The sequence below is a fragment of the Petaurus breviceps genome, unplaced genomic scaffold (assembly GCF_028583685.1).
Source record: "Petaurus breviceps papuanus isolate PSGF00001 unplaced genomic scaffold, PetGlider_PUasm1.0 91133, whole genome shotgun sequence".
Lineage (NCBI taxonomy): Eukaryota > Metazoa > Chordata > Mammalia > Diprotodontia > Petauridae > Petaurus > Petaurus breviceps.
The window spans coordinates 101,533,254-101,561,063 of record NW_027187419.1 but is presented as its reverse complement, the minus strand read 5'-3'; the positions used below and the strand labels follow the sequence as shown (position 1 = coordinate 101,561,063).

Sequence of the window (27,810 nt, the reverse complement as noted above, 5' to 3'; positions counted from 1 at the left end):
CAAAACTAGGAACAATGGGTAGATTTTCAAAGTAACAAACTGATTTCACATCAGAAAAATCTTCTAACAATGAGAGCTGTCCAAAAGTGGAATGGGCTGTCTAGAGAAGTGGCAGGTTACCCTTCATTACTAATCTTCAAGCACAGGCTGAATGTACCTGTTAGGTACATTATAGTACACATTCCTTTAGGGTACAGTTTGGACAAGATGGGTATTAAGGTCCCTTCCAACTCTCAAATTCTATGACTCTGTGACTAACATATTTGAGATTTTCCAGACTGGTTTAACCTTCTAATGTTTGTACTCTGGCAGCATAACCTTCAAGTATCCAGAATCACCTCTGTGCTATGATGAGGCATCAAAGAAGAACTTAATTCAATTCAACAAGCATTTATTTATTCTCATACCATCTGTAAAAATACACTAGAATGTGATTTACCACTTTTTGGCTTTGAAAATCTAATGATTTAGATTGAGGTCTAGTAACAGAATCACTTTTATTAATTTTAGCTTTCTCAATATGTGAACTACTCTGAAAGATTTTTTTTAAAGCAGGCACTGTTTTCTTTACAAAATGATCTTCCTTTATTCCTTGTGTAGAACCCCATCTTGTGGCCATACTGAGTAGTTTTTAAAGGCTGCCTTTGGCAACCCATCTCTTTTTAACTTCAGTACAAAGGAACATCACTAGAATATATTTCATTATTACAAGATTACATACCAACGGTACAGCTCGAGATGTCTCAACACGAGGTCGGGGTGCAGTTGAATACATGTAGTTGAAGAGTCTATCAATTTTCCTCAAAGGAACACCACCTCCACGATCACTCATCTAAGAGAAAAAAAAACATATTTTCTAACACTTTCTTAGAAAAGAAAAACAGTATTAACCTAGCATATAATGTACAGCTGAAGATTCATATAGCTTTTGAAACAAAGGCCTTTTAAATCTGGCATCTAGTAAACCAGATCCAAAATAGGAGAACATATGGCCATTGTCTTTCCTGGAAGTTCTAACAACTGAGGAAAAGAAAATCCCTTGTGTGCCTGTTGTAATTGGTTAATTCCTATTCAATAAAACCTACTCCCAAGAAGAATAAAAGGCAATGATTTTACACAAAGATTAGAGTGTTGCTACAGTCTGATAAAGTACTAAAGTACTGAATGTGGGTCCTTATTTGAATATTACTTAAAAGATTTTTTTTTGAAGAATGTAACACTTCTGTCTACAGCAAAACAAAGTGAACAATTTTACTGTGAGAGAAAAACATACAAATTTCTTAAGTCTTTTTATAGTTTTTAAATTTTAATAAACTGTGGGCATGCAAATAGGATTAAAAGTCAACCTAATCTTTTTTCCTCACAACTAATATGAGCTTTAATTCTGTCAGTCAGAAGAGTTTATCACTTTTCATAAGATTTGAAAGAAAAAAAAAGCACTGTACATGATTACACAGCATAGCTGTCTTAGTAAATTTGTTTTAAATATCATACTATACCTAACCCACTATTTAATTTTTAGGGAGTCCAATATATGAAAACTGGTGTAGGAGAGCTAAGAACAAATTTGAAACAACCCTTGAGCTTCAGATTCAAATACCTATCGGGGAAACAGAAATTTGTCTTAAAAATTAATGAAGTGGGTCCTAGGAACTTAACTATATAAAAGATTTTTCATATTATTCCTTAATCTAGAGTAGTTAATTTATAACGTAAATACTTGAGTATTTCTAATTCATCTGCAATTGGCTACATGAGTAATCAACATGCTATCTAGAAACTAAATAAAATATATATAAAAGCTGCCTTTTTCCCCACCAAAGAGAGCAAGGTATTGATCTTAAATAAACAAACACACAGAAATAGTCCACATCCTTTAGGAGTGGCAACTGAAGCAACAAGGCAGATGATACCACTGTTTGGTTTCATCTATTCTTTCTATAGTTACTATAGTTAACTATACTTTCTACACTTACTTATAATGCTGCTGAAAGCATTAAGTTTAGCTCTGAATAAGAAGGCAACCTGGCATGAGATTGTTTTAGAAAATGAGTAAGGAAAGCATGAGAAAAGACAGAAAGCTAAAAAGCAACAAAAGAAATCTGAAGGGAGAAAACTAGGCAGTAGAACTAGAAGTAAAAGTTGATGAGCTTATTTACCATTTGAAACTCAAACACTATATATAAATGAAAATTTATATAAAACCACCTATAAATTTGAGCATAATTTAAGCACTCACTACAAAAAACACTCTAGCAGTAGTGGGGGACAGCTGTATTAGATATATTCAAGTAAATAAGTGATCTACTGTGGAATAATGTCCCAACTGACTCCAAGGTCAACTCTTAGTCATAAGGCACAGAAATAGAACTCAATGGTGATAATAAACTAATGTAGCTTAAATTAAATTCCACTTTAGATAATTTATACTGGGTATTAATGTAGAATAGTTTGAGCTGGAACCAGAGAAGCAACATACTACATAATTCTGGACTGCAAAGGTTTTTTAGAAGAGTGGAAAAAGGAGTGACAAATATGAAGAATTTCAGCAGCTTGTGGACTAAAAATTCACTGTGTGGCTACAGGCAAAGCATTTAACCTCTATGGACTAAGAACCAGTTAAGCAACCCCAGACAAGTCATGTGTCATTTAACCTCTACATATTGAGAAACAGCTATGTAGCTATGAGCAAACCAGTTAACCTTTTTGAGTCAGTTCTTCTGTCTCAAACTCTAAGAGACAAGTTAGACTCTGAAAGAGTAGACAGAGTTCCCACTGTAACAAAATCACATGTGTTTGACATATGAAATTTTAAAAAACCTTAGGACTTGGGTCCCTAACACAAGTTAAGGCAATGATTTAATATATGGAAATTTGGTGTAGATGGTACACTTAAAAAAACAAATATGTATATGAAAAAGAATTCTAGAGGCAAGGTAAAAACAGATGAATGGTTATATTCAGTACAGATAATTTTTTTAAAGAACATCTCTTCAAGGGGTGGCACCCCTTGAGCACTGGCCCTGGAGTCAGGAAGACTTGAGTTCAAATACAGTCTCAGATACTTAACAGTTACTAGCCATGTGACCTTTGGCAAGGCACTTAACCCCATTGCCCTGCTCTTCCCCTCCAAAAAGCAAAAAACCCCCCAAAAACAGAAAACCATCTCAGACTTAAAAAAAAAAAAAAAAGGATTTTTGTGGGGGGTTACTAGTCCATAAAAATAATTGTTTGTATCAAACTGAAAAACAAAATTGCCAAGAATGAAGTCCTAGAGCAGAGTCAGCCTTAAAACTCTGTTAAATGCATCACAGTTCTGGTTATCTTGAGATCTATTAATAACAGCAAAACTTCAAAAGAAACTGATGAATGGCAAGTTAAATTTTGTCAGTCACAAGAAAAATAAGTAAGAAAAGGTGCTATCTTGACCTACCAGAACACAACTTAAACCAGTGCTGGCTAATTTCAGCTACAATGTTTTATTTGGAATAGAAGCATCCTGTACCCTGTGAATCATAAAGGTAGAACCACAAACACAACTGCTAATGTCAACTATATCTGTATGGAAAGAACTAAGAGATACCAGGTTTTTTAAATCCCACAGATGTAAACAGTCTCAGGGGCATCACATAATACAAAGGGGCATAACAAATGCTATAAACTGTAAAACATACAAATAACTACAAATTCACCACACATTTTGAAGCTTCTTCCAATAATGGTAGCAAGCTGTGACGAGGCATTCATTTATCTTTTGAGATGACTAGTAAGATTTAGAAGGAAACGTATACAGCAAAAGTTTCTTTACACAAAGCTAATTTGTCTACATTGGAATTCAACCATTAACAGTAAAACAGCAACTCACATTTATGTTAAGGGATTTTAAGATTTATAAGGCTCAGAGCAATGGTTTATAGTTTATATACAATTCTACATAAAGACTCATATTTTGAAACTGATTTGTCATGAATACCACAGATAATTGTTGAGATGATGTGTCTATATTCTTACGTACTTTTGCCTGAACTAGTGAGTAATTCCAGTTGATAATGTTGATATATGACTACTGGGCACAAGTGGAAATATTTTCTTTCTGGTTTAATCATTTGTTTTTAATTTCACACCTTGAAATTAACAAACGCTTTTTCATTTTGGCATATCTAACCACCCCATTTTTAAATAGCAATTACCTTCACAGTCAAGTCCTCATGACCCAGTGCTACATGAACCTGAATAGGAGGGTAAACACCTTTGTCGGCATGGTGTTCCATGGTTGCCCTCATTGCATTCTGAAAAATATTAGTTATGTTAAGAGCTACAATTTTGCAAAACTTGTAAGCTTCCTTGAAGTTTCTAATACCAGTAAAGAAAAATAACAAATGACCACAAATGACCCAGAGAATTCTTCTAAGTATTTTTGAAGGATCATTTAAAAAAAAATTCTTAAGAAATGTGACAGGGAAGGGCAGTTTTAGATTGCTCTCTATAAACAATAAATACACTTCTAAAACTCTTAAAAAGTTATACTGAAGTAGAAAATTCTGCCAAAGAACTATTGTGTAATAATACTAGATACTAGGTAAAAGAGCTTTCCCCTCCTATATCTGATGTGTCAATACACTGCATTTTTGTAAACATAGCTCCTATCTTTTAGGTAAGATTTAGAATGTCTTAAATTATTCAAAAGAAAGAACAACTTTTTTTCATAAACAATGACTTCCAGAATCTAATACTAAACCATCTCAATTAAAGATAGGGATAAACAATTCAACAATAATGCACATTCCTAAATAAAACCTAGATCATGGCAATACACCCTTATTTCCAAGTTTTCTCTATTTTCATCTTGCATTAGTTAGTTCTTATCATGTGGTTAGGAACACTGCTTAGTTCTATATTTCACATAACATGTAAATAAGTGTTAATGAATAATAAAAAACTTGTCTATTTCTTTTATTCTATGGAAATTAAACTATAACAGTAAATTTTTTAAATAGGCTTTAAGTTTCAAGTGTTCTTAAAACATATACAATATATACAAAAGATGAGTCCTTGACATTAAAATGCTATAGCTAAGAAAAAACTTAAATACAGGAATGTCTCATGTATCTGCCATCATTGCCAAGTGATATGTTCTAAACAAAACACCAAAACTTTATAGGTATTGATAGAAATCTTTGTAAAATATGTGTCCCCACTGGATTAAATAAAGGACATTAAAAAAAAAATAAAAGCCTTTCTTGATGATTAGAATTATTCTGGCAGCATGATTTAATAGAAAGAACTTAAGAGTTCGGAATAATAGGTTATAAGTTTGTATCCCAGTTCACCTCTCATTTAACACAATATCTCTGGACCTTAATATTCTCATCTATAAAACGAGAAGGCTGGACTATATGACATCAATGGGTCTTTCCAGCTCTAAATCCTATGAATTTGTTCATGCAGTGGGAAGACCAATGAAGGGTCTAAGTTTGAACCCTGGCTTCCACAGCTGCCAGTTGTCTGAATGAATTATTTAACCTTTCTATACCTCAGTTTCCTCTTCTATAAGATGAAGATAATAATACACTGTTTACCTCAGAGTTGCCACAAAAAAAAAGCACTATGTAAACCTTGTAGCTCTATGTAAATGTCAACTGAACATTAGCATTATCCATTACAATAGTATACCTTGTTTCGTTTTCTTCTGTTCTTTACTGTTAGGCTGGCACCTGTCACTTCTAATGAATGACTATTTTATCTACTGTTAAGAATCACTCTTTACTCCCAAACACCTGGTCTTCCCTCCCCTATGTATAAGCTGCTAATTTTCTGCTTTTAATTTGTTATGGGCTAGAAGCTAGATAATTAAGCTTACTAAGAATTAAGTTTTAAGTAAGAGTAAAAAACAACGGGGTGAAAAGTTTTATGCTGTCTTTATGCTCATCCCTATGCTGTCCAATTCAGAACACTGACTTTCAGATAAGTGGGGTATATATTTTTTAATGAAATTACATTCTACTTCTAAAGTGGTTTCAGAAATTAAGATTCCTAAAACTAAGGAAAAATATAAGTATACAAAGCTTATGTAATCCTACTTTACAAACCTTGAAAAGTTCAAACACCATGTGATAGAGATGTGATGGTACATAAACCACTTGCATGGGCTGTCCTGGTGATTTTGCTACAGAGTAGAAAAACAAAAATGTAACCATGGAATTGAATCTACCCAAGCATCTTTAAAAAGATAAACAGTGTAATCAAGGAAGAAACATTATGAAAGGAAGTTATTGTTTTTGAAGAGTTGTTACATAGCTCCCTCTTCATGGCAATGTTTCAATCTCCTTGCTCATGGAATTCAAGACTGACAATGACAACATTAGTAGTGTAGCAATCTCAAAGAACATTTCCAAATAACCTAACAAAAGTGGCTGTCCCCTACTCTTTTTCCATTCTTCTAGCTCTACTAAAATTTTTTAAAAGGCACTAAATCTTCAAAATTATAGCATTTTGCTTTCCTGAAGAGAAGTTTTAGAGAGTGCAAGAAAACACAAACTTTCAGCTTACAATTCTTTTTGTTTTTGAGGGTTGGTTTTTTTTGGTGGGTTTTTTTTTGGGCCAGTACACATAAACTGAGAAAGGAAAAAAATAGGACATAATGAAAACAGTGGACTAAGGCAGAATTTTTCTATTCTTTTTCAGGTATCTTAGTCAAAAATATTGTATTACCTTTAGTGAATTACAGAATATAATTTCAACATTCAAATGTTCACTAGGATCAGGATGACAATAATTAGTCTGAAAATTAACATTGGGGAGGAAACAAAGGATTATGAATTACTGTGTCTTTTATTCCAGTTCTGTCAATCAATGAGTGATATTCTCAAAAGATGTAGTAGAAAACGGCTCTGGAATATGGGTTCAAATCCTACTTCTGACACGAATTGTGTAACCTGGAAAGGTCACTTAACCTCATTTGTATTTGACTTTTTCAGGTCACACATCTTGTATCAGAAGTGGGGTCTGAACCTGGATTCTTTGATTCCAGAGCCAGTGCTTTTTTCCACTAATGTCTTTTGAGAATGTCACTCATTAATTGACACAAGTGGAATAATAAGCCAAAAATTCATTTAAAAGTCACTTAACCTCATCTGTAAAATGAGAAGGTTGAACTGGATAGTTTCCAAGGTCTCTTCCAGTTCTGTATCTATGGTCCTATCTCCTAAGGAGTAAGGTCAGTACTTTTTGTGCCACCTAAATTTCTTCATGTCACTAAGATTATTAACACACTAAAGTATACATTACATAGATGGCTTTAAAAAGTTAATGACACTTACAAAAATCCTTAAGTCACTCCTCTATTATCAGTTCCATAACTTCTCCTCCTACATTTCCATGAGCACAGAGAACTTCCTACCCATGTCACCAAATCAGACTTAAAAGGAACTCTATAATCTCTAAGGTCCCTTCCAGCTCTAAATATATGATCCAATGATTCTATTTATCCTCTGAGTCTCAGTTTCCTCATCTGTCCCTTCTAGCTCTAGGTTCTATGAAGCTATAGAATGATATATGCATTAGTTAACTTAAAAGAATTGTTGCAAAGGAAATATTCTGCAAGATGTAAATTGTTTTTAAATGTGAGCTGTTATGTATTTGTTTTACATAATCCAAAAATCTATGGCTCAAGAGCGATAACTTTCATTTTGCAGATTCATAAAAAAATCAATAAAATTCTCCTTATTATCTCTAACACTAACCATTAGTGAAAGAAATGTGATACTATTATTGAAAAAAATGTTATATACAGTCTTACCATTTAATTCTTCAAGTTCTAGTTCTGGAGAATTAACATAATACAAATCACAAAGACGTTTAGCATTTTCATAGCCATCTAGAATTAATTAAAAAGGAAAAGAGTTAAATACATGTAACTCATTTTCATACATTGAAACAGCAGAACTGCTGCACTAAACAGGCAAAATTGATGAATAAAATTTTTTAATTGCTATAATCAACTATTTTTGGCTCTATTTTGATGGGCTGAGAATTAAAATGAGAAGAATGTTTTTGCTGAAAGTGTCCCACCCCATATGTGAGAAGTACTTGGAATATATTCTTACAAAATTAATTGCTGGTACATTCCACAAAATACAATCATTTTATTAATAGTGTATTTGTTAAACATGCATGAAAAGACTAAAAAGTATTCAAGTTTTAGTCATTTTTAACCCATCCTTAAAAAGTTTCTCTCCTAGACAAAAGATACAAAGATCAAGTATATACTGTGATTCCATTTAAAAAAATTTTTATGGCAGAAACTCATTATCAGACTGCTGAAGATTACTGAAGTTATGAAGATAATTTTTCAGCTCACAATATGGATACATGCTGATAATTTCTGGAAAGAAGATGTATGACAAAATTTCATCAGGGGACTACATGTCAAAGAGAAACAGTTATTTTAATTAAGGGCAGAATAAGTTAGAAAAAGTTATAGTCTATATACTTGATTGTGATGCCATTCATACTGACAAAATAACAGAGGGAAAAAAAAAAATTACTGCCCTTCATGCATTTTACACTCTCTCCAAACCAGATTATTTGCCATTTTCTTAACAAATCTGGTGCTTTATTGCCTTTCTGTTATGTCTACAATGACCTCCCCTACCACCTCTGCCTTTTGAAATCCTACCTATCCTTCAAGGTCCAGCTCAAATACTACCTCCTTCATGAAATCTACTAATTCTTCCACCCCAGCCAGAAGGGTCCTCTTCCATGAACTCTTATATAGCATTTGTTCATACCTCACTGATACATTTACTACATTTTATTTTGTACTATAGTTATTATCATCACTAGTAGACTGTAAACTCTTTGAGAGTAGGGGTTGTGTCTTATTTATCTTTTTATCTCTCCTAGTGCCTAACACATTAGCTTATATAGGATAAGCATTATAAATGTCTGCTGAATGATTATATAATGCACCAGTCTTTAATAAGGCAAAATTACTTTGTAATCCTAATATTTGCTACTTGTTAATTTTCTCCATACAATATTACAAAGAGTTAACACCTTATGTAGCCAGGAAGTAACACTTTTGATTTTTGTAATTTTTTTTTTTTAAATATAAGTTCAGAATCCAGGCTCTGATACTTAGCACCACACCCAGAAATAACTGGCCGTGTAACCTTGAGCAAGTTACTTAACCCCAATTGCTTAAAAAAATAAAATAAAATAAAATATAAGTTCAGAGGAAATTACCTTTAATAACTTCAACAACATTACAATTTGGATTAATGCTTCCAATGTGTTTTCGGTGAGCTGAACTTCCTTTTCCTTTTCCACCAAACAGCAAGGCTACCCAAAATTAAAAAAATTTAGGAGTTAAAATAGCTAAATGCTTTATCTCGGTCTTATATTTTCTTCTCTCAGTAGACCTTAAACAGAAGATATAGGCATTTCCTATAAGCATTAGCCTAACCACCGATATTCACTAAAAATGTGAATCAGCTATATATTTAGCTGATGGCACAGAAGTAAATGAATAATTTGCTACTATATCAACATATTTCATTTTAGTTTTTCTGCTCTCTTTGCTCCTAGGTACTTACAGTGCTGATTGAGTAGCATTCTGATTGAAATTCGACTCATGTAAAAACGATCCAAAAAATACTGAACATTCTGGCTGGTCACTGGATCTACACCAAAGCTTTCCTTGTATTCAATCACACCCTGAGCCATGGTAGGAATGACATCATTATGTCGATTCCGGATTCTTATCACAGTGTCTGTAAAGCTAAACAAAACACACCTGTTAGACTGGTCCTACATTTTATAACTTCTTTTTAGAGTAACAAAATAAACTGAACTAACAGGAAAGGAAAACAGAAATCCTTAATTTCTATGTAGAACAGACATAATAAAAACAGCACCAGTGCATTTTTTTGGGTGGTAGTTTACCAATATACCTTAGCACAAGTGCAGAAGCAGTAAAAGAGTACCAACCTTTCAATAAGTTCAAATTTCACATTCTGGCCCAACAATTACCAAAACTATATAGCTGCCAAAATAACTTTCCTAAAGCCCAACTCTAACCATGTCACTCCAGTGGCTTAAAAACTTTTACTGGGGGGCAGCTAGGTGGCACAGTGGATAGACAAATGGCCCTAGAGTCAGGAGGACCTGAGTTCAAATCAGCCTCAGACACCTGACACTTACTACCTGTGTGTGACCCTGGGCAAATCACTTAATCCCGACTGCCTCACCAAAAAAACACAAAACCAAAAACAAAACTTTTCACTGGCTCCCTGTCACCCCCTAGGAAAAATTTAAGTCTCTCATAGGCCAGGCATTTAAAAGCCTTTCATAATTTGGCTTGCATTTACCTCTGAGGGTGTATTTATTACTCCCCTTCAGACATGCTCTATGTTTCTGGCAAACTGTTCTATTTACTGTTTCCCAAACATGGCATTATATCACTCACATAAATGTCACTGCAAAAAGTGTCCACGTAATGTACTTCCACACCTGTTTTTAGAATGCCTTCAAGGGATTGAGCACCATTACCTTAAAGATGATGTTAAACATGGCTATTGTGCCCATCACAAGTTTGATCACATATGAACAAGCCTATGTCAACATTTAGACTATTGGTACAAAGATACAGTAGTCTATGCTAAGTTTGGGGCATTTCCCAATCCTTTCCCCACCCACCTGGGTTCATCCTCATGGTGTTAAAGTGGTAGAAGGAATGAAATAATATTGTCTAAGTCAAGGCTCAACTCATGTACCATCTCCTAAAAGGATCCTTCCCTGATCTTCTTAGATATCAATGCTCTCTCTTGCATCTTCAAATTATCATGGTAGAGATTTATCTTTGTTTACATGTATTCACATTCCACTGCAAGAAAAATAACCTAAGCTGACTCAGGGAAGGAATACTTTTTCAACCCGTCTTTGAATCTCAATGTCTAGCACAGCATTTATACATGGTAGGAGATTAATAAATACTTGTTGGATTTGAAACTCTTTACCTAGCACTCACTGTAAGCATGGTACTACAGGTATGCTTCTGGAATATGACCAGACAAAGGCCCCATTCTTAGTCAATAATGAAACAAGATAAATGGCAATTATCACTACTTCAATGTTAGAAACTGTCATTTACCTAGAGCAAAAAATTATGTATGCTGGATAATAATATTTCATTCATTCTATTATGTTAACACTATGCAGATGAAGGCAGGGAAGGGTGTAGTAAAGGAGGGGGAGAGATAACAGAAATGGCCCAAACTTAGAATGTGCCAATAGTTTAAATACTGACACAGACTTGTACATATACAAGCAAATCTGCAGTGGGCACAAAAGCCATGTTAAAGATGATAATGCTTAGAAAAGATTAACAGAAAGAGTGTAAAAGAAGGGTGGTTATTTTAAAATATATTATAAATATATTTTAAATCTAATTTGATGTTCTACGTAATATATTATATTAAAATTGTATTTCCAAACTATCTGGCACTTCCCTTTAAAAAATAAGTTCACAGGAAACTCCAAAAAGCACAATCAAAATGGTTCAATGAGGCAGGATTTTAATGGAACTTGTTTATTAAAAACAGTAACAAAAATTATATCTCTAAATGAGTATTGTCCCTTTCAAAGTACTGCAAGGCTTATACCCAATACTTATTCATTCTTTCTTTCTTTCAAAAATTAAAAACTATATACCCAATCTGACCATCTTTCTTATTGATTAGACTTTGAAAGACTTTTATTTTCAAAAATCATATTAAGTCTTTATCCTTTGTTCACCATTAACCATACTCAAAAGTATGTGCCACAAATTCTAAAGGCAGTTCTAAAATAGAACTCTAAATATTTTGAGCAATGACAGCATTGTTGAAACTAAGCATACAGCCTCTCAAAATAACTTCTTTGAAAGGGATAAGACATTGGGGCAGCCAGGTGGTGCAGTGAATAGAGCACCAGCCCTGGAGTCAGGAGGACCTGAGTTCAAATCCAACCTCAGACACTTAACACTTACTAGCTATGTGACCTTGGGCAAGTCACTTAACCCCAACTGCCCTGCCTTCCTGCCCTGCCTTCCCCCCTCCAAAAAGAAAGAAAAAAAAGAAAGGGACAAGACTGTTTCAGATGTGTACATGCTAGTGTATTTTTTTTTCAGCAAATAAGTCATATAACTCAATAGGAGTCAAGCTAAATAGAGACTGAGAATCTTAAGAGTGGGAAGAAAACTTAGTTAAGTCACTGTGGCCTCAAAGAGTTAATAAATCCTCTAAACCAAAAAACAAAACCTCAAAACTCCTTTTTCCACTAGCAAAATTAAGTCCAATGCATTTGCTTTTTGGAGTAGTGTTTAGCAAACTGAAACTAAACAGTAAAGGCATTATAGGAATGGGATCAAGAACATACTTACTCATAAACAGCTTTAGCATCTTCAGCACTTTTATGCTTAAAATCAAGGAGCTCCTGTAGACTCTGAATGTACCTAAAATGTGAATCCCCAAGTTAAATTTGAACTTAGTAAGACTTTAATTTGTAAAAATATTTCAAACGTATTTTTAGTATCACTTTTTGATCAGGAACAATACTATGGTGTCATATTAGAAGTACATCAATTGTTGAAGAGATACTTTTTAATATTTACTCAAAAACTAATCTACACTCCCTCTTCCTGATAATACCTTAGACAAGATGTTACTCAAGAATCTTAAGATCTCATCCTACTATGTGTTTTTTTCTTAAATTCTCTATCTTCATTCTAAGTAAAAAAAACAGTGGTATAGTTCAAATGTACAAGTTTTACAGAACAAATCCTTTTATTAAGGGGACTTGTTCTGTATAGTTTGGATTCAGTCAAAGTGCCACACTTGAGGACTTATCAAGGGCCACATGTGTCCTCAAGGCCATAGGTTCCCCACATGAAGTTCCTCTGAAATATTTCAGCTTTCTTCTCTACTTCGTAATCATTTTGTGCTTAATCAAATCTGTAACAGTTTAATGTTTAAAGTTGTACTGTCATTTAAAAAATTAATGATTATGCTAATTCTGACCCACTTGTTTCTTTTGTGAACTTAAAAAATGTATATGCAAGAGCAGATTTTCTCACAGAAGTATAATTTCCAAAAAAGAAAAAAAATACTAGAACCTCTTGAAATAATCACCATAATCAAGGAATAAAAGTTTTTTTAACTAAATTATTTTTCATCCAAAATTTATCTTGGCCAACTCTTTTGTTAAATGTTTATGATGTGTAAGAGATAGCAATTGTGAAGACAAAGGTAATTACTTGAAAATAGCACAACAATTAATAAAAAGATTATAACCAATTTTTTATGATATAAAAAATTCAGTTTTTATAAAACTGAAGATGTTTTCACAATTGAATCAATCCATTTGTTTAAAATGTGTGCTTTTAAAATACCTTTACCCATAGTGATTGCATCTTGTTTGAATTTTAGAAATCACAAGACATACTTAACTATGGCACCTGCATTTCTGTGCTGTACTTCTTCTCTCAAAGCAAAAAATAGTAATGTCTAGTATTTAGGAAACAAATATATACACCACAAGTAAAGACGGTTTATAATTCTGGTGGGCCAATGAAGATTAACAAAAAGATCATGTTTAATGTAAGGTAAAATATTCTCCATCGATATTCCAAAAACAAGATGGGATTCTTACCAGCTCTGTACCAGTTGAACTGAAGGTGTTCTTAGAAGATTATCTGGAAGAAGACTTATTTCTTTCATTATGTTTGCCAATCTCACTGGTAACTCCTGCCGCAAAAACATAAATGAGGTCTTTTCACATGCATTCACAGATCCTGAAATAAAAGGAATTTGGAAATTAAAACGGAACTGTGATGGAAAGGAGATTCTTTAAACACAAAACTATTCTCCCACCAAAAGTTGCTTTCATATTCTTTGTTACTGAACAGTTAAATTCTAAAAATATCTGCTTACAAAAATATTATCTTGTTTGAAAAATGAACCTTAAGGGAAACAAGAAGATATGTAAGAGGGTGGCTAGGTGGCACAGTGAGTAAAGTGCCGGCCCAGAGTCATGAGGACCTGAGTTCGGTTCTGGCCTCAGACACTTAACACCCATACAAAAAAAACTAGCTGCGTAACCTTGGGCAAGTTACTTAACCCCAACTGCCCTCCCAAAAGAAAATATGTAAGAGAAAGAAAATCATAAGTTTTCAAGATCAAGTCAACTCTGCCTAGAAAGAACTGTAGTTTTATCAAGAAAAAATAATCAAAGTTCCCAATGATTAGATCTTTGCCTTCTACTATTTTACCATGACAACTCACTGATTTAAGGAATATTAATGACAGGATAAATACCCACCAATCTACTTTTAAATTTCTACCACACATTCCATTCAAAAGAATGGTTTCTTGATTCACTAGCCAGATAAAAAAGTTTGGAATCCTGACAAAGGAATTAGAGGATTCTGTAATCTTTGAAGGAAGATGAGTCTGGAAAACATTCATTCTTCTGTTATAAATAAATTAGCCTAAATATACAGATCAAACTATCCTGATGGGAGTTATCATTGTGTTTTTGTGTTCACTAATATTATACTATAATGGGATCGGTATGTCCTACACATACTGATAACTGTAATTAAAATACCAAAAATAAGAGGTTTTTTTTTTTTTAAACTAAGAATGCTTCATTACCATACCCTACTTTGTGACCACTCTTAAGACTAGTGATGAAACCCTTTTCTCTTCCCCTGGAAGCTACTATAGATGCTTTGAAAATTCCTGTGATTACTGCAGGATAAACTGTCTTTTATCCTATTCTCTATTCTACAATATTAATATCTAGAAAGGAAATATGTAAAATAATTCATTGTAATTCAAATGGGCAACTTTTTAAAAATTATACCTACACATTTTAACATTTATTAATCTTAACTCTTTTTAAAAGTTACATATGGCTTTTTTTGATACAGTAAATCCATTTATAAAAAAGTTAAGTGGACTTGTCTTAGGTCATGAAATTAGTGGGAGAGCTAGGACATAACCTGTTTCTTCTTAAACTCTGAAAAGTACTTTTCCCACCACAATGCAATGCTTCTTCATATCATGTTGCCTCAAAAGCTTTAAAGGAAAACACTCTCCTAAAAATCAGCTTTGATGGCATATTAAGGAAATGACTACGTCTTAACTGTCAGAACAATTGTTTCAAGTCACAAATAAAAATGGAAACATGCAGAGGTATTCTAGTCAAAACAAGCAGGCTTCATAAACTAGGAATCTTAACTTTAAAATAATGAAATTATCAACATCATGTTGTGGATGTTCTGTTAGAACACTGCGGTGAACCCTGATAGCAAAAGAAGTAAATTATTGTCCCCAAGCACCACAATGTACAGTGCTTTTTCCCAAAGATTACTTATTAGAAGTTTTCCACTTTTCCCCTTTTTCTACAACCTTCAGGAAGTCCTGAGTTCAAAGTGGACTTGAGAAAATTACTAGCAGCCTGAGCAAGTTACTTAACCTCTTCTTTTGTTTCCTCATCAGTAAAATGGAAATAATAATAGTACTTTACCTCCAGGGCTATAGTGAAGATCAAATGAGATAATAATTGTAAAGTGCTCGGCACAGTGCCAGAAACATAGTACTATATAAACATTAACTATTATTATTAATATTAATTAATGTGTGTTTGACTTTGTCCAAGAAGAAAGCAATAAACTAAACCCCAAAGGCTTTTAAATGGAACCACCTCTTTCCTTTTCTATAACCTCCTAAACTATCTTCTTTCCTTTAGAGAAAACTTTAAAAAAAAAAAACCATCAACTTGAACAGTAAGAAAACTAGACTATAAGTTACTTAAAAGCTGTCATAGATATAATTAAGGAAAAAACTGATTCTCATGACATTGTGTTCATGCAAGCTTATCTATGTTCAATACTTTCATAAGCATTTACAAAGCACCTATTATGTTCGAGGGGTTAATCTTCTTGTAGTCCTGAGGATTTAAGTACAGGAGAGACTAAGAAAATCGAAAGGGGGAGAGGGGAAGTCCTTGACTTCCAGTTCACAGTTGAATTAACCTCAATCCCTAGAACGGTATTCTCTTTCAAGAAAAGGAGTAAAATATGTTTTCTTTCACAAGTGTATATGACTAGTTGCTTCCTTAAAAAAAAAAAAGCGAACAGTAATCTTGGGATAAGAAAAATTCTACACCAACATAAAGCAGCAACATGGCCATCAAAAGACTTTTCTACTACCTAAAAGAGATTAAAGGGTTTTGAGCCGAAATGAGAATTTATCATTCATTATTACTGGCTCTTGGTGCTTATTACAAATACAACTGTGGCTTACGTCTGAGATTTTGTCCCAAACTGTGAGTTCTGGTTATGTCAAATATAGATAAATAAAACAAACAAACAAAAAAAACAGAACTCCAGCACTAGATGATTTTTCTAGCTCCTAGTTTTTACTTAAAAATGAGAAATGCACCAGGCAAAAATCAAGGAAAGAAAGAGTGGATTGGGACGCAAAAGCAAAATAAGAAAAGGGGGGGGAAGAAGACAGAAACAAGTAGGTGGAGAGAGACCTGGACGGGGGAGAGGGGTGGACAGGGAGCCGGACAGAGCCAAGGGCGGCGCGGGACAGGCACAGACGTGAGACGACAAAAAGACACGAGTGACATTGGCCTGGGGGATGGGAAGGACAGAGGGAGTCCCGGGCGGGAGCGGGCAACGTCCTCCCCTCCTCCCCCTACCCATTACGGGACCCTCCAGGGCCTCCCCTGGAGAAGCGCAAACCCGCTCACCGAAGTCCAGAAACTGCTTCATGGAGAGCGGGGACGGGGAGAAGCGCGAGTAGAAATCCACCTGGCCCGGCACGCTGCGCTCAAGGCCGGCACCGGGACCCGGGTTTGGGCTGGGACTCGGACCCGGGCCCGAGCCCGGGCCGGCCGAAGCTGCCCGGCGCAGGTATCTCATTAACTTCATAGTGAAATGCGTTCCAGAAGAAGTGAAGAGACTGAGGATCGTAAACCAGGAGGTGCCATGGCGTGCGCAGCTCCCGGCATCCGTGGCGCGTACGTGCGAGGCGTCGGGGGCAGGGCCAGGAAGAGGCGGGGCCTCCAGCGCGAGGCACCCGAGCGAGGGAGCCGAGCGCCCCGCCCCCAGGAGGGGAGAGAGGGAGAGAAGGAGAGGGGGAAGACGGGCGAATCCCGGCGTCTCCACGCCCATTCTCATGGGGAAGGCGTGCGTATGCTTTGTCTAGCGGACCTAGAGGTGCCAGGTGGGACTCGAGCTGGCAGGGGTCCGCCTTCCACCTTCTCCAAGCCTGGCTTTGCTTAACCAGCGTGAGGAGGGGGATCCGCAGCAAAAATCCCATTCCTGAATGAGTGTGGGAGGGTTGGGATGCGAGTGTTTTCCCACCACGTGCGTGGCTCGCGCCCCCCACACACCCTCCCCATCCAGCCACCCAGTAGGGCCCCGTTGGCATTAATCCGCCTTGCTTTCCCTAGGACCCCTCCTGCCTTCAGAAAGGCACAGGAAGATGAAACGGCTGCCTTCACCTGCTACTAATGTTATTTACATATAGGATGGAGGGGGGAGGGAGGAATGGGGAAGACCGGAAGGCTTATAATCCTGGTATTCAGTTATTTAAAAGGGCTGCTCTGTGGTATAATTAGAGTAACATTGATAGACTCTCTACAGAGAACTGAAGTGAATTCATTCGACGAGCTTTTCCGTGCCTCCTGTATATGATTACTGCCCATTTTACACTGTATACTTTTTATGAATACATTGTTTGCAAGTTGTCTCCATTGGAATGGAAGCTCCTTCAGGATGGTGACTATGTTTTTGCCTTCATTTATATCTCCAGAATTTAGTACACAGCCTAGCACATAGATGCTTATTGACTAATAGACTGCCAAGCACTGTGCTAAATTCTGGGACTCAAAGGGTAAAAAATAAAAAAAGGCCAGTCACTGCCCTTCAGGATGTTACTTTCTATTGCACAGAAAAACATAAATAAACACAAAATATATACAAAGTAATTTCTGAAGAGAGGGCACTAACAAATATGGGGAGCTAGGTAAATTTTCTGTAGGTGACTCTTCAGCTGAACCTTGAAGGGAACAAGGGATTCTGAGAGACAGAGAGAGTGAGTGCATTCCAGGTGATGGAAAAGCCTGACTGAGACCAGATCCCTAGCGGTTTAGATTTAAAAAGGTGATGAAATGAGACGTTCATTATGAAACATTCAGCAATTAACAAAAGGAGGTTTACTTAGCCATAGAAGGAAAAAGAGATGCATGATATTCAAAGGGAATCCTTTTTGATTCAACTGAGTGGCTCCGCTGCTACTGAGTTCCCTGTGGTTGTGTTGCAGCTAAAGCACCTTTTGACTTCTAATTGCCTCTGTAAAACTCCTCTGTAAGGCATTTGAACCCCTTTACAACCTGGCTCCAATCTACCTTTCTAGGCATATTGTAATTTAGTAATTTAGTAATTTACTCCAGCCAAAGTGGTCTGCTTGTTGCTCCTTATAATCAAGATTTCTTCTCCCTTCTCCATGCCTTTCCACAGATTCTCTATCTTTCCATGCCTGGTATTGTAAGGGATATCTACCAGCATCCACTAAGTTGGCTGGAATTGGTCCAGAGGACTAAGGCTCAGGTGGTTAACTATCTTCCCAGTCATCTGGGTAAAAAAAAAAAAAAAAGCCATAAGGAGCTTCAGTGGGGTCCTGATATGTGATCCTGTGCTTTACTAATAGCAGTTAGGTAACTGGAGATCAGAGAGGGGAAAGATTGGAGGCAGGGAGCCCAATTAAGTCATCTCACTCCACCTTTCTCACCCTCTACCCCCATCCTAAAAGAGGCTGGCATGTATGGCATTATAGTTGGGCTAATAAAAAGAGAAACAGACACAGGGGCTAGGGAATGGAGGAAGGAAGGAACTATCCCACAATAGGATCAGAATTCAGGTACTCCATGTCTTTATTCCATTATAAGTAAATAAAATATCAAATTCTTCCATCACCACACAATGAAGTACCTTGACTCACCTCTGCTTCCCACCCTTCTCCTTTCCTGAACCTAGGTGGCTATCCAGTCAGCACCCCCACTAAAGTTTTCATTGACCTTTGTACCTGCAGAACTGGCAGCCTTGGGAAGAAGGATGTGAGGATTATTATCTGTTGCCTCACTCTATGGCATTCCCTAGATCCTCAAGTTGGAGAAAAATCTATATTTTAATGGGAGATTTTACACTCCCTGGCCCAGGGCCATTTTTCTGTTTATTGTGATATAACTGTCAGCCTATGATTCTGGACTTGGGTAAAGATTAGGGAAGCCCTAAGCAAACCCCGAGAGCCCTGATAAAATGCCCCAACCTAATCTAGAACCTGGTGAAGGTATATAAATTGTTGCTCATATATACAAGGACAGCAAGAAATGCTGTACCAGGGCTGAAACCAGATTGAAATCAGTGTCTTAGAAGAGAGAACCCCAGTCATCTCTTGGCCAACAAGGAAATACAAGTAGTTCCTGAACATTAAGCCAAAATGTGGATACATCAAATTTGGAGGACAGGAAAAATACTGCAGGTACACACTAAAGCCCAACTTTAAGTAATGAAATGTAGTTGACAGATGGGGGGCGAAGGGGAGGGCAGCGGGAAACACAACCAAAAAAATAGCAGACCAGCTGGCATGGGAGAGTCCAAAACAGTAGCTTTAGGGGCAAAAAATATGAAGCAGCCCAGGAGGTAAAGAGGCAACCATAAATAGCTTCAGAGATCCCACCATCTCCAAGTGCATGCAGAAAAAAAAGAGCCAAAAGATAATTAATTTTCAGTAACATCCAAACCCAAAATGTACACTACTGCACAATGTAGGGTATGGACAATAATAATTAAAACAAGCTTACTGAACCTCATAATTAAGGAAGGAAAATTAAATTCATTAATTAACAATGAATCAACACATGTTTATTAATTGCCCACTGTGTGCTGAGTACTGTGTCATTCTCTGGTGATACAAACACATAGAAGGAGACAAACTCTACTTACATCTTATATTTCAATAGGGGAGAAAACAAGGACATGTGCAGATATGTGTGTGTGTTGTGAATAAATACAAATGTGTGCAAAGTAGTTTGTACTAGCAACTGGGAAGATCGGGAAAGGCTTCATGCAGATGATGATTCTTTGGCTGCATTTTAGAATGAAGAGAAGGACTCTATGGGGCAAAGATAAGAAGAGAGTACATTTCAGGCATGGGTCAGTACAAAGATAGATATAGGAGATGGAGTCTCCTGTGTGAGAACAGAGAGAAGGCCAGTTTGACCAGTTTGCAGAGTGCAGGATGGGGAGTAATTCTAATAAGGTTGGAAAAGCAGGTTTTGGCCAGGTTATGCCAAATTTTAAACGTAAACAGAGAAGTTTATCTTTTATTCTAGAAGCAACAGAAAACCTCTAGTTGATTGATCAGGGAATTGATATGGTCAGATCTGTAATTAAGAAAAATTACTTTGGCAGCTGTGTGTAAAATGAATCAGAGTAGAGAAAGACATGAGCCAAAAAAAAAAAAAAAAGCTGTTGCTATAATCTAGGTGAGAGAGGATAATGGCTTTAACTAAAGTGGTAACTATCTGAATGGAGACAAGCAGTCTGATGCATGAGATGTTGTGAAGGTAGAAATACAAGATTTGGCAACTGATTCAATATGTGTGGTGAAGGATAATGAAATAATACCAAGGTTATAAACCTGGGAGATTGGAAGGGTGATGGTAACTTCAACAGAAACAGGTTAGCTTGGAAGAGGAGTAGGTTTAGGAGATAATATGTTAAGTTTTGGACATATTTAGCTTAAGATAGCCATTCTAAAAGGTTTAATGGGTATTTGGTGATTTAGGACTAAAGTTCAGGGTAGATACTAGCATTGGAGATGGATGGATGGATGGATGGATGGATTGATGGATGGGTGGGTGGGTGGATAGATGGATGGATAGATAGATGATAGATAGATAGATAGATAGATAGATAGATAGATAGATAGATAGATAGATAGATAGATAGATAGATAGATAGATGGATGGATGGATGGATGGATGGGTGGATAGATGGATAGATGAGGTTATCAAGAGGGAGAAGAGAAGATGACATGGCAGAACATTGAGGTACATCCAAAGTTAGGGGGCATGAGATAGATGATAAACTAGCAAATGAGACTGAGAAAGAATGTTCAGTCAAGTAGGAAGACAGCCAGGAGAGCACAGTGTCATGAAAACTCAGAAAGGATTTCAGCATCACCCCTTTCCTCCTACTAGTGCCTACGTATTTTAGTGTATTGGCTTTTGTTTAGATGAGTAGTTTGGAAGTTTAGGTAGATTTTGTTTTGTATTTTCCTAGGACTGGTGGTAGAAAAGAGCAAAGGGAATTTGAAGAATTACTGATGCTTGATCATAGAACAAAAACTAGTACATGAAGTTCAGTTATATGTTAAGTGGAAGAGGGGAGAAGAATGGAATGTCTCCCTACAAAAGCTTGTTATTTTTAACTTTTTCGATTGACTAGATTAGGTAACAAACATGTATGATTCTAGTCTGTTGCTGTGTTTAAAAGCTCTTTAGAATACCACTAATTAAGAATCAGAGATGAGTATGGTGCTTGAAAGTAAAATCTACTAGTAGATTTAATTTGATTTCAACATTTTCAAATGATTTCAAAACAAATTTGATTTGACAAACATTTGGTAAATAAGCCCTCAGCTACATGCTGGGCATACAAAGACAAAAATGAGAGGTGCCCTTGACAAGTTCACATTCTACTGGAGAGACACAGCACATAAGTATGTTAATAATAATTGGCATATCAATTCTATTTTACTTCCTAGGGATTCTGGGAGGTAGGTACTAACATGCCCCCTAACTTTGAATGTACCTCAAGGTTCTGTCCTTAGTCATCTTTTCTTCTCCCTCTTGTTAACCTCATCAGTTCTTTTGGGTTTAACTACTGTCTCTACGAAGGTGATTCATTCATCTATGTATCTATGTATCTCTCTATCTCCTAACATAACACCACTATTCCCTGAAACAATACATTTCAGCCAACTATACTAATGTAGCATAATATATTACAGGGTCCCTTGTTGAAATAGTCTGGATGTCCAAGGCTTCTCCAAAGTTAGGTGGCATAGTGGATAAAGAGCTGGGCCTAAGGTCAGGAAGACCAGAATTTAAATCTGGCCTCAGTCACTTAACTAGTTGCCTGACCCTGGGTAAGTCACTTAAACTGTTTGCCACACTTTCCTTATCTATAAAATGGGGATAATAATAGCACCTACCTCCCAAAGTTATTATGGGGATCAAATGAGATAACTGTAAAGCACTTACACAGTGCCTGGCACATAGTATGCACTAAATAAATGTTAGCCATTATTGTCATGTTAACAATTGGGTTAGTTCCAAAGATGAATTTTATCTATATTTAAGCAGGCATTAATTCTATGCATTATCTATTCAATAATTAAATGCTTTTTTTTTTTCTACAATCCCCTTTTCGATCCTTTCTGTAGCTTTTGAGGTTGTTGACCATCTCCTCCTTCTGGATTTTCATGATACTCTCCTATTCTGGTTTTCCTCTTACCTGTTTCATTGCTTCTTGGCAGTATCCCTTGCTGATTCGTTATCCATGTCACTCCCCGTAACTGAAGGTATTCCCTCAACACATTACCCTGGGCTGTCTCTCTTTTTTCTCTCATATACTGTCTTGTTCAGTGACTTCATCAACTCCCATGAGTTCAATTACCATTTTTATGCAAATGACTTCCACATATATCCAAATATATCAGACTTGGTTTCTTTTCTAAAGTCTAAAATGAATGCTTCTGGGAAGGTCAAGGAAGTCCAAAATGAATACAATCAGATGGAAAATGAGAAGAGATTATCATGACTCATTAATTATTGTATTGCTCCAGGAATCCCAAAGAAGAAATGATAAACTTCATCCCCTTCTTTTTTTCTACACTCATTTATTTCTCCTTTAACCCTTTCTTTTTTCCCCCTTTTCAAGCACTCAGAAAAGAACCAATCCATCCCAAGATCATCTATTTTTTTTTTAATTTAACTCCCTCAATAACCTTTGAAGACTTTAAGGTTATGAGAGGACACCTGTATCTTCTCCCCCTATCAGAATGTTAATTTTACATCATTAACTAGCCCCATTCCAAGTGCTCAAATAAATTTGCCTTCCTAAGTTTCTCTTGACTCTGTTTGCACTTAAAAGTTCCTACTCAATGCTGCTTCTGACCACTGCCTCCCAAAATCTTCGCTCCCTCTTATCACCACTCATCTTTCCCTTTACCCCTTTCCTTCCTACTTCCCTGTTGGGTAAGATAGATTTTTATACTCAAATAATGTGTATATATATTCTTCCCTCTTTGAACAGGTTCAGATGAGAGTGAGGTTCAAGCATTGCCCTTTCCCATTTTCCCCTCCATATCAAGCTATTGTCTTTTCATAACTTTCTTGCATTGTTCTCATTTATTTTATAAAAATTTCTGGGGCAGCTAGGTGTCGCAGTCAGTAAAGCTGGCCCTGGAGTCAGGAGGACCTGAGTTCGGTTCCGACCTCAGACACTTAACACACACACACACACACACACACACACACACACACACACAAAACTAGCCGTGTAACCTTGGGCAAGTTACTTAACCCCAACTGCCCTCAAGAAAAAGGGGCAGCCAGGTGGCTCAGTAAGAGCACCAGCCCCAGAGTCGGGATCGAATCCAGGCTCAGAAACTTACTACCACACCCAGAAATAATTGGCCGTGTAACCTTAAGCAAGTTACTTAGCCCCAATTGCTTAAAAAAAAAATTTCCTCTACCATTCTCATTTGATTTTTGTTTGTTTTTGTCTTTAATTCTTCTAGGAGTTCTAGTTGGGCTTGTGGTTCAATTTGCAATTTTATTTGAGGTTTTGTTTTTGTCTTCTAAGTTTGTGTCTTGATCTTCCCTGTTACCATAGTAGTTTTTTTTTTATGGTCAGATTCCTTTTTTGTTGTTTGCTCATTTTTCCATCCTATCACCTAGGGAAGTGAAGGGGCATTGTCCCAACCTTGAGACTTCTTTGTGTTGCTGTTTTCCCAGCTAGTTCTGGGGTTTTGAATGTTTTCAGTGCTACCAAGGTGGTTTTATTTGGAGAGAGGTATGGCCACAGCATTCTGATCCTTACCCAGGAAGAGTCCCTGATCCCTTGAAACCATTATCACTCCTCAGGGCCCCTACTCCTTTGCAACCACAAGTACTTCTCTCTATCCTGGAACTATGATCTAGAAATGAATATGGGCATTGAAGTTGTCAAATAGTGCTCCGTCCCATGCCCAGTACTAGCAGATGGGTCCCTTGTAATCTTTTTCTGACCAGTTGTCTAAGCCCCTTACTGTCTCTAGGCTGAAATTTCCAAAGCTGCTGCTGCTGTCATTGCCAATTCCAAGTCAACTGCTGATGCTGCCATCATGTGTACTCTGACTCAGCCCCCATCCCAGTCTCACAAATTTTCCCTCCTGACCTCTGTATTGCTAATGCAATGCTTTATATTGCCAATACAATGCACCAGAGCTGAATTTTACTTTCAGGTCGGATCACACCCAATAATGTACACTCCAGGCAGTTAAGTGATTGGATTGCTGGCCTCTGAGTTAAGAACATCTGAGTTGGAATCCAGCCTAAGACACTTAATGTCTCTGTGACCATAAGCAAGTCACTTAACTCAGCTTCAGCTTTCTCACCTATTAAATGATGACACCTGTTGTTGTTATTGAGTCATTTTAGGCTGACTCTTCATGACCCCATTGGGGGTTTTCTTGGCAGAGATACTGGAGTGGTTTGCCATTTCCTTCTCCAGCTCACTTTACAGATGAGGAGACTGAGGCAAATGAGGTTTAGCGACTTACTCAGGATCACACAGCTAATAAGTATCTGAGACTGGATTGGAACTCAGGAAGGTGAGTCTTCCTGACTCCAGGCCCAGCACTCTATCCACTCCATCATCTAGCTGCCCCATATAGCATCTACTTACCACAGTTAATGTGAAGATCAACTAACATATGAAAAATGTTTTTACAAACCTTCAAGTATTATATAAATGTATCATTATTATAATATATATATATTATCATGGTAGATCTTTGAGATCCTCTCATCTAAATATGAGTAAATGTGATTGATTACCATGTGAGAAAACACCATTATCTGACCTCTCCCCTCACTTTCATCTTTCCCAGCTTCTATTTCCAAATGTGTCTGTAGCTATCCTAACTGACAAATAGAACTAGACCAGAGAAGATTTTTACCCTGACACTTAGCTTTGCTGACTGTTACAAAAATGGCACTTGACATTGCTCACTTCAATGTAATCATCAAGTATTTATCTGCTCCATTTTCCCCATCATGGTGCCTGGCCCACCTTTACCCTGTGCTAGGCCAGTTTTCTTGCTAAGATCTGTGCATTTACAACTTACCTCTCTCCTTAGACAGACAACTTAGCTGTTAATCCTTTTATTACTTTCCTGAGAGATAGGGACAAGTAGAAACAGCCACTACAGAGATGGTCTCTGTCAGCACTTCAGTAATACTCCCAAATTATAACAGCTGGATCAAACAACTTCCAGATCTAAAAAACCTATATTTATTTTAAGGTATGACAGAAGGAGAAACATTGATTTTCCATTTGACCATAATCAGGAACCAAAGAAAACATTCATTTGTTTATTTACATAAACTCTCTTGAGGTCACAACTAAAGGGAGTTCCAAAGTCCCCTAGGACTCATTTTCCCCACTAGAAACTACCAGTAGCAGGACCCTTGATTTTGGTGTCAGAAAAACCTTTTAAAATCTTAATCTAAATGTCAGCAAGGCTGATCAGTCAGTGCCTTCCTCTAGGTATGAGATGAAGTCCTCAAACCTAGAATGTTGTGTTTGCCTTCTGTTTTCCAATCTGTTTTCCTTCTCCTTTGAGGGCATATAACCTAGAAACCTGTTTGTTAAACTGTCTTTTCTCTACCTTAGACCATCCTAACTGTTCATTCCTTTATTTGTAGTTTTTATGTTTTCCCCACATTACTAAACACTCTAGAATCCATTAGCATTCTGACAGGCAATGACACAGGTTATTGTGGGTGACAAGACTGTTTTTTGAAGACAACCAAGAAAGCATAACATAATCTTTTAGACAAATACAAAGTTAAAAAGATTAATGAAGGTGATTCTTGAGGACAGGTCAGCAACTAGGTGTGTGACTTATTTTCATTTTGTTAGATTATTTGATAACCTATCATGACCTAGGTCACATACTCTTATCATTCTAGCAAATGGGTCTACTAGCTATTACTTTTCACTAAGACTTGACAAAACCATCCATTTCCTGTGCCTTTACATTTGTACAAGACATTCCCTTTATCTGAACACAATCCTTGATCACCTTTTTCTCTTGATCTATTTATCAATGTTTATTCAGGGCTCAGGTCAAGTGTAACCTCCCTATTTCTCTTACTTATTTCTTCCTCCTCAAATATTCTCAGAACACTTTGATGACTTCTCTTCTTTGCCCCCTTCATTCCTAATCAGAAATTATCCTCATCTCTATACATGCCATAGACAATGGAACAGGAGTTTATTGAAGGCGAGGTTTTGTACTTTTATCTCAATCACTTGGCACAGTCCTCTGAATACTCTGATCTCTACCCACCGCTTCTTCATTCCCTACCTTATATTAAACTTGTGCAGGTTGTATCTGCCCAGAAGAATATAAACTCACTGAGGGGAGGGGCTCTTCCATTTTTGTCTTTATGTTTAGTACAGTGTCTTGCATATAGCTCATGTGCTTAATAAATGTTTTTGACTTGAATTGAATCTTACCAGAGAAGTTTAATAAAGCTGCTAGAGTGGGGATTAAGTCAAAATGATTAAAGACTTGTTTTACAAAGAGTAGACCTAGAACAACATTTTACTTTGAAGGTAAGTAAACAGCTTAGGCAGGAGTGGAAATGTATTCCTTTTAGTGCTGTTGTGGCAGGAAGTCAGTGGTGCCAAATGATACCTTATCAGTGGCATCACAGGAGTGAGCAGTCCCACTGAGGTCATTAATTCTCAATGTTCATACAGATGATGATGGTAATACCTTACATTTGTATAAATTCCTACTGCCTACAAAGTGCTTTTTAACATAAATTATCTCATTAGATCCTTATAATCCTGACTTGACATTTTAAACAATTCTAAAATAAACACTGCAATGATAGTCTTGTTTATTCTTGGCTGGGGCTATTTGTTTTTTAAAGTATCAAAGGCCTACAATAAGTCTAAACACAACCTTGGGCTTCTCAGTTGCACTAGTATAGACCACTTCAATTCTTTGGTGCATCAGTAATCTCATGGATTTGGGTAGTAGACAGCAATGCAACTATGCCCAAGTTATGCATGGTTTATAACTATGTCTATATGACTTTTCTCTGGCTGTCTTCCAATAAATCTCTCAATGTGTCCAGTGGCTTAATAAGTGAGGTAAATTACTTTATTATTATTATTCCCATGTTGTTGTTAAGTTGTGTCCAACTCTTTGTGACCCCCATGTGGAGTGTTCTTGACAAAAGATACTGGAGTGGTTTGCAATTTCCTTCTCCAGCTCATTTTACAGATGAGGAAAATGAGGGAAACAGGATTAAATGACTTGCCTGGGAACACATAGCTAGGAAGTATATGAGGCTGGATTTGAACTCAGATCTTCCTGACTCCAGGCCCAGCACTCTATCCAC

At 36.6% G+C, this 27,810-nt stretch overlaps 1 protein-coding gene across 3 annotated transcripts in view; it reads right to left on the bottom strand.

The window, feature by feature from the left end:
* Positions 1-17,100, bottom strand: part of PDK1 (pyruvate dehydrogenase kinase 1) — a 29,482-nt gene extending 12,382 nt beyond the window's left edge. For 2 of the 3 annotated variants that reach the window (XM_069080314.1, XM_069080315.1), the window contains exons 1-9: positions 16,804-17,099; positions 13,690-13,831; positions 12,422-12,493; positions 9,597-9,781; positions 9,247-9,342; positions 7,799-7,876; positions 6,090-6,166; positions 4,191-4,289; positions 722-832 (exon numbers count right to left, since the gene is read on the bottom strand). In XM_069080314.1, coding sequence (XP_068936415.1) covers positions 722-832; positions 4,191-4,289; positions 6,090-6,166; positions 7,799-7,876; positions 9,247-9,342; positions 9,597-9,781; positions 12,422-12,493; positions 13,690-13,831; positions 16,804-16,984 — 1,041 coding nt within the window. In that variant the 5' untranslated portion in view covers positions 16,985-17,099. Of the gene's footprint in view, positions 1-721; positions 833-4,190; positions 4,290-6,089; positions 6,167-7,798; positions 7,877-9,246; positions 9,343-9,596; positions 9,782-12,421; positions 12,494-13,689; positions 13,832-16,803 lie in introns of all 3 variants that reach the window. The other variant, XM_069080316.1, reaches the window with a different exon arrangement.
* Positions 17,101-27,810: the final 10,710 nt, after the last annotated feature.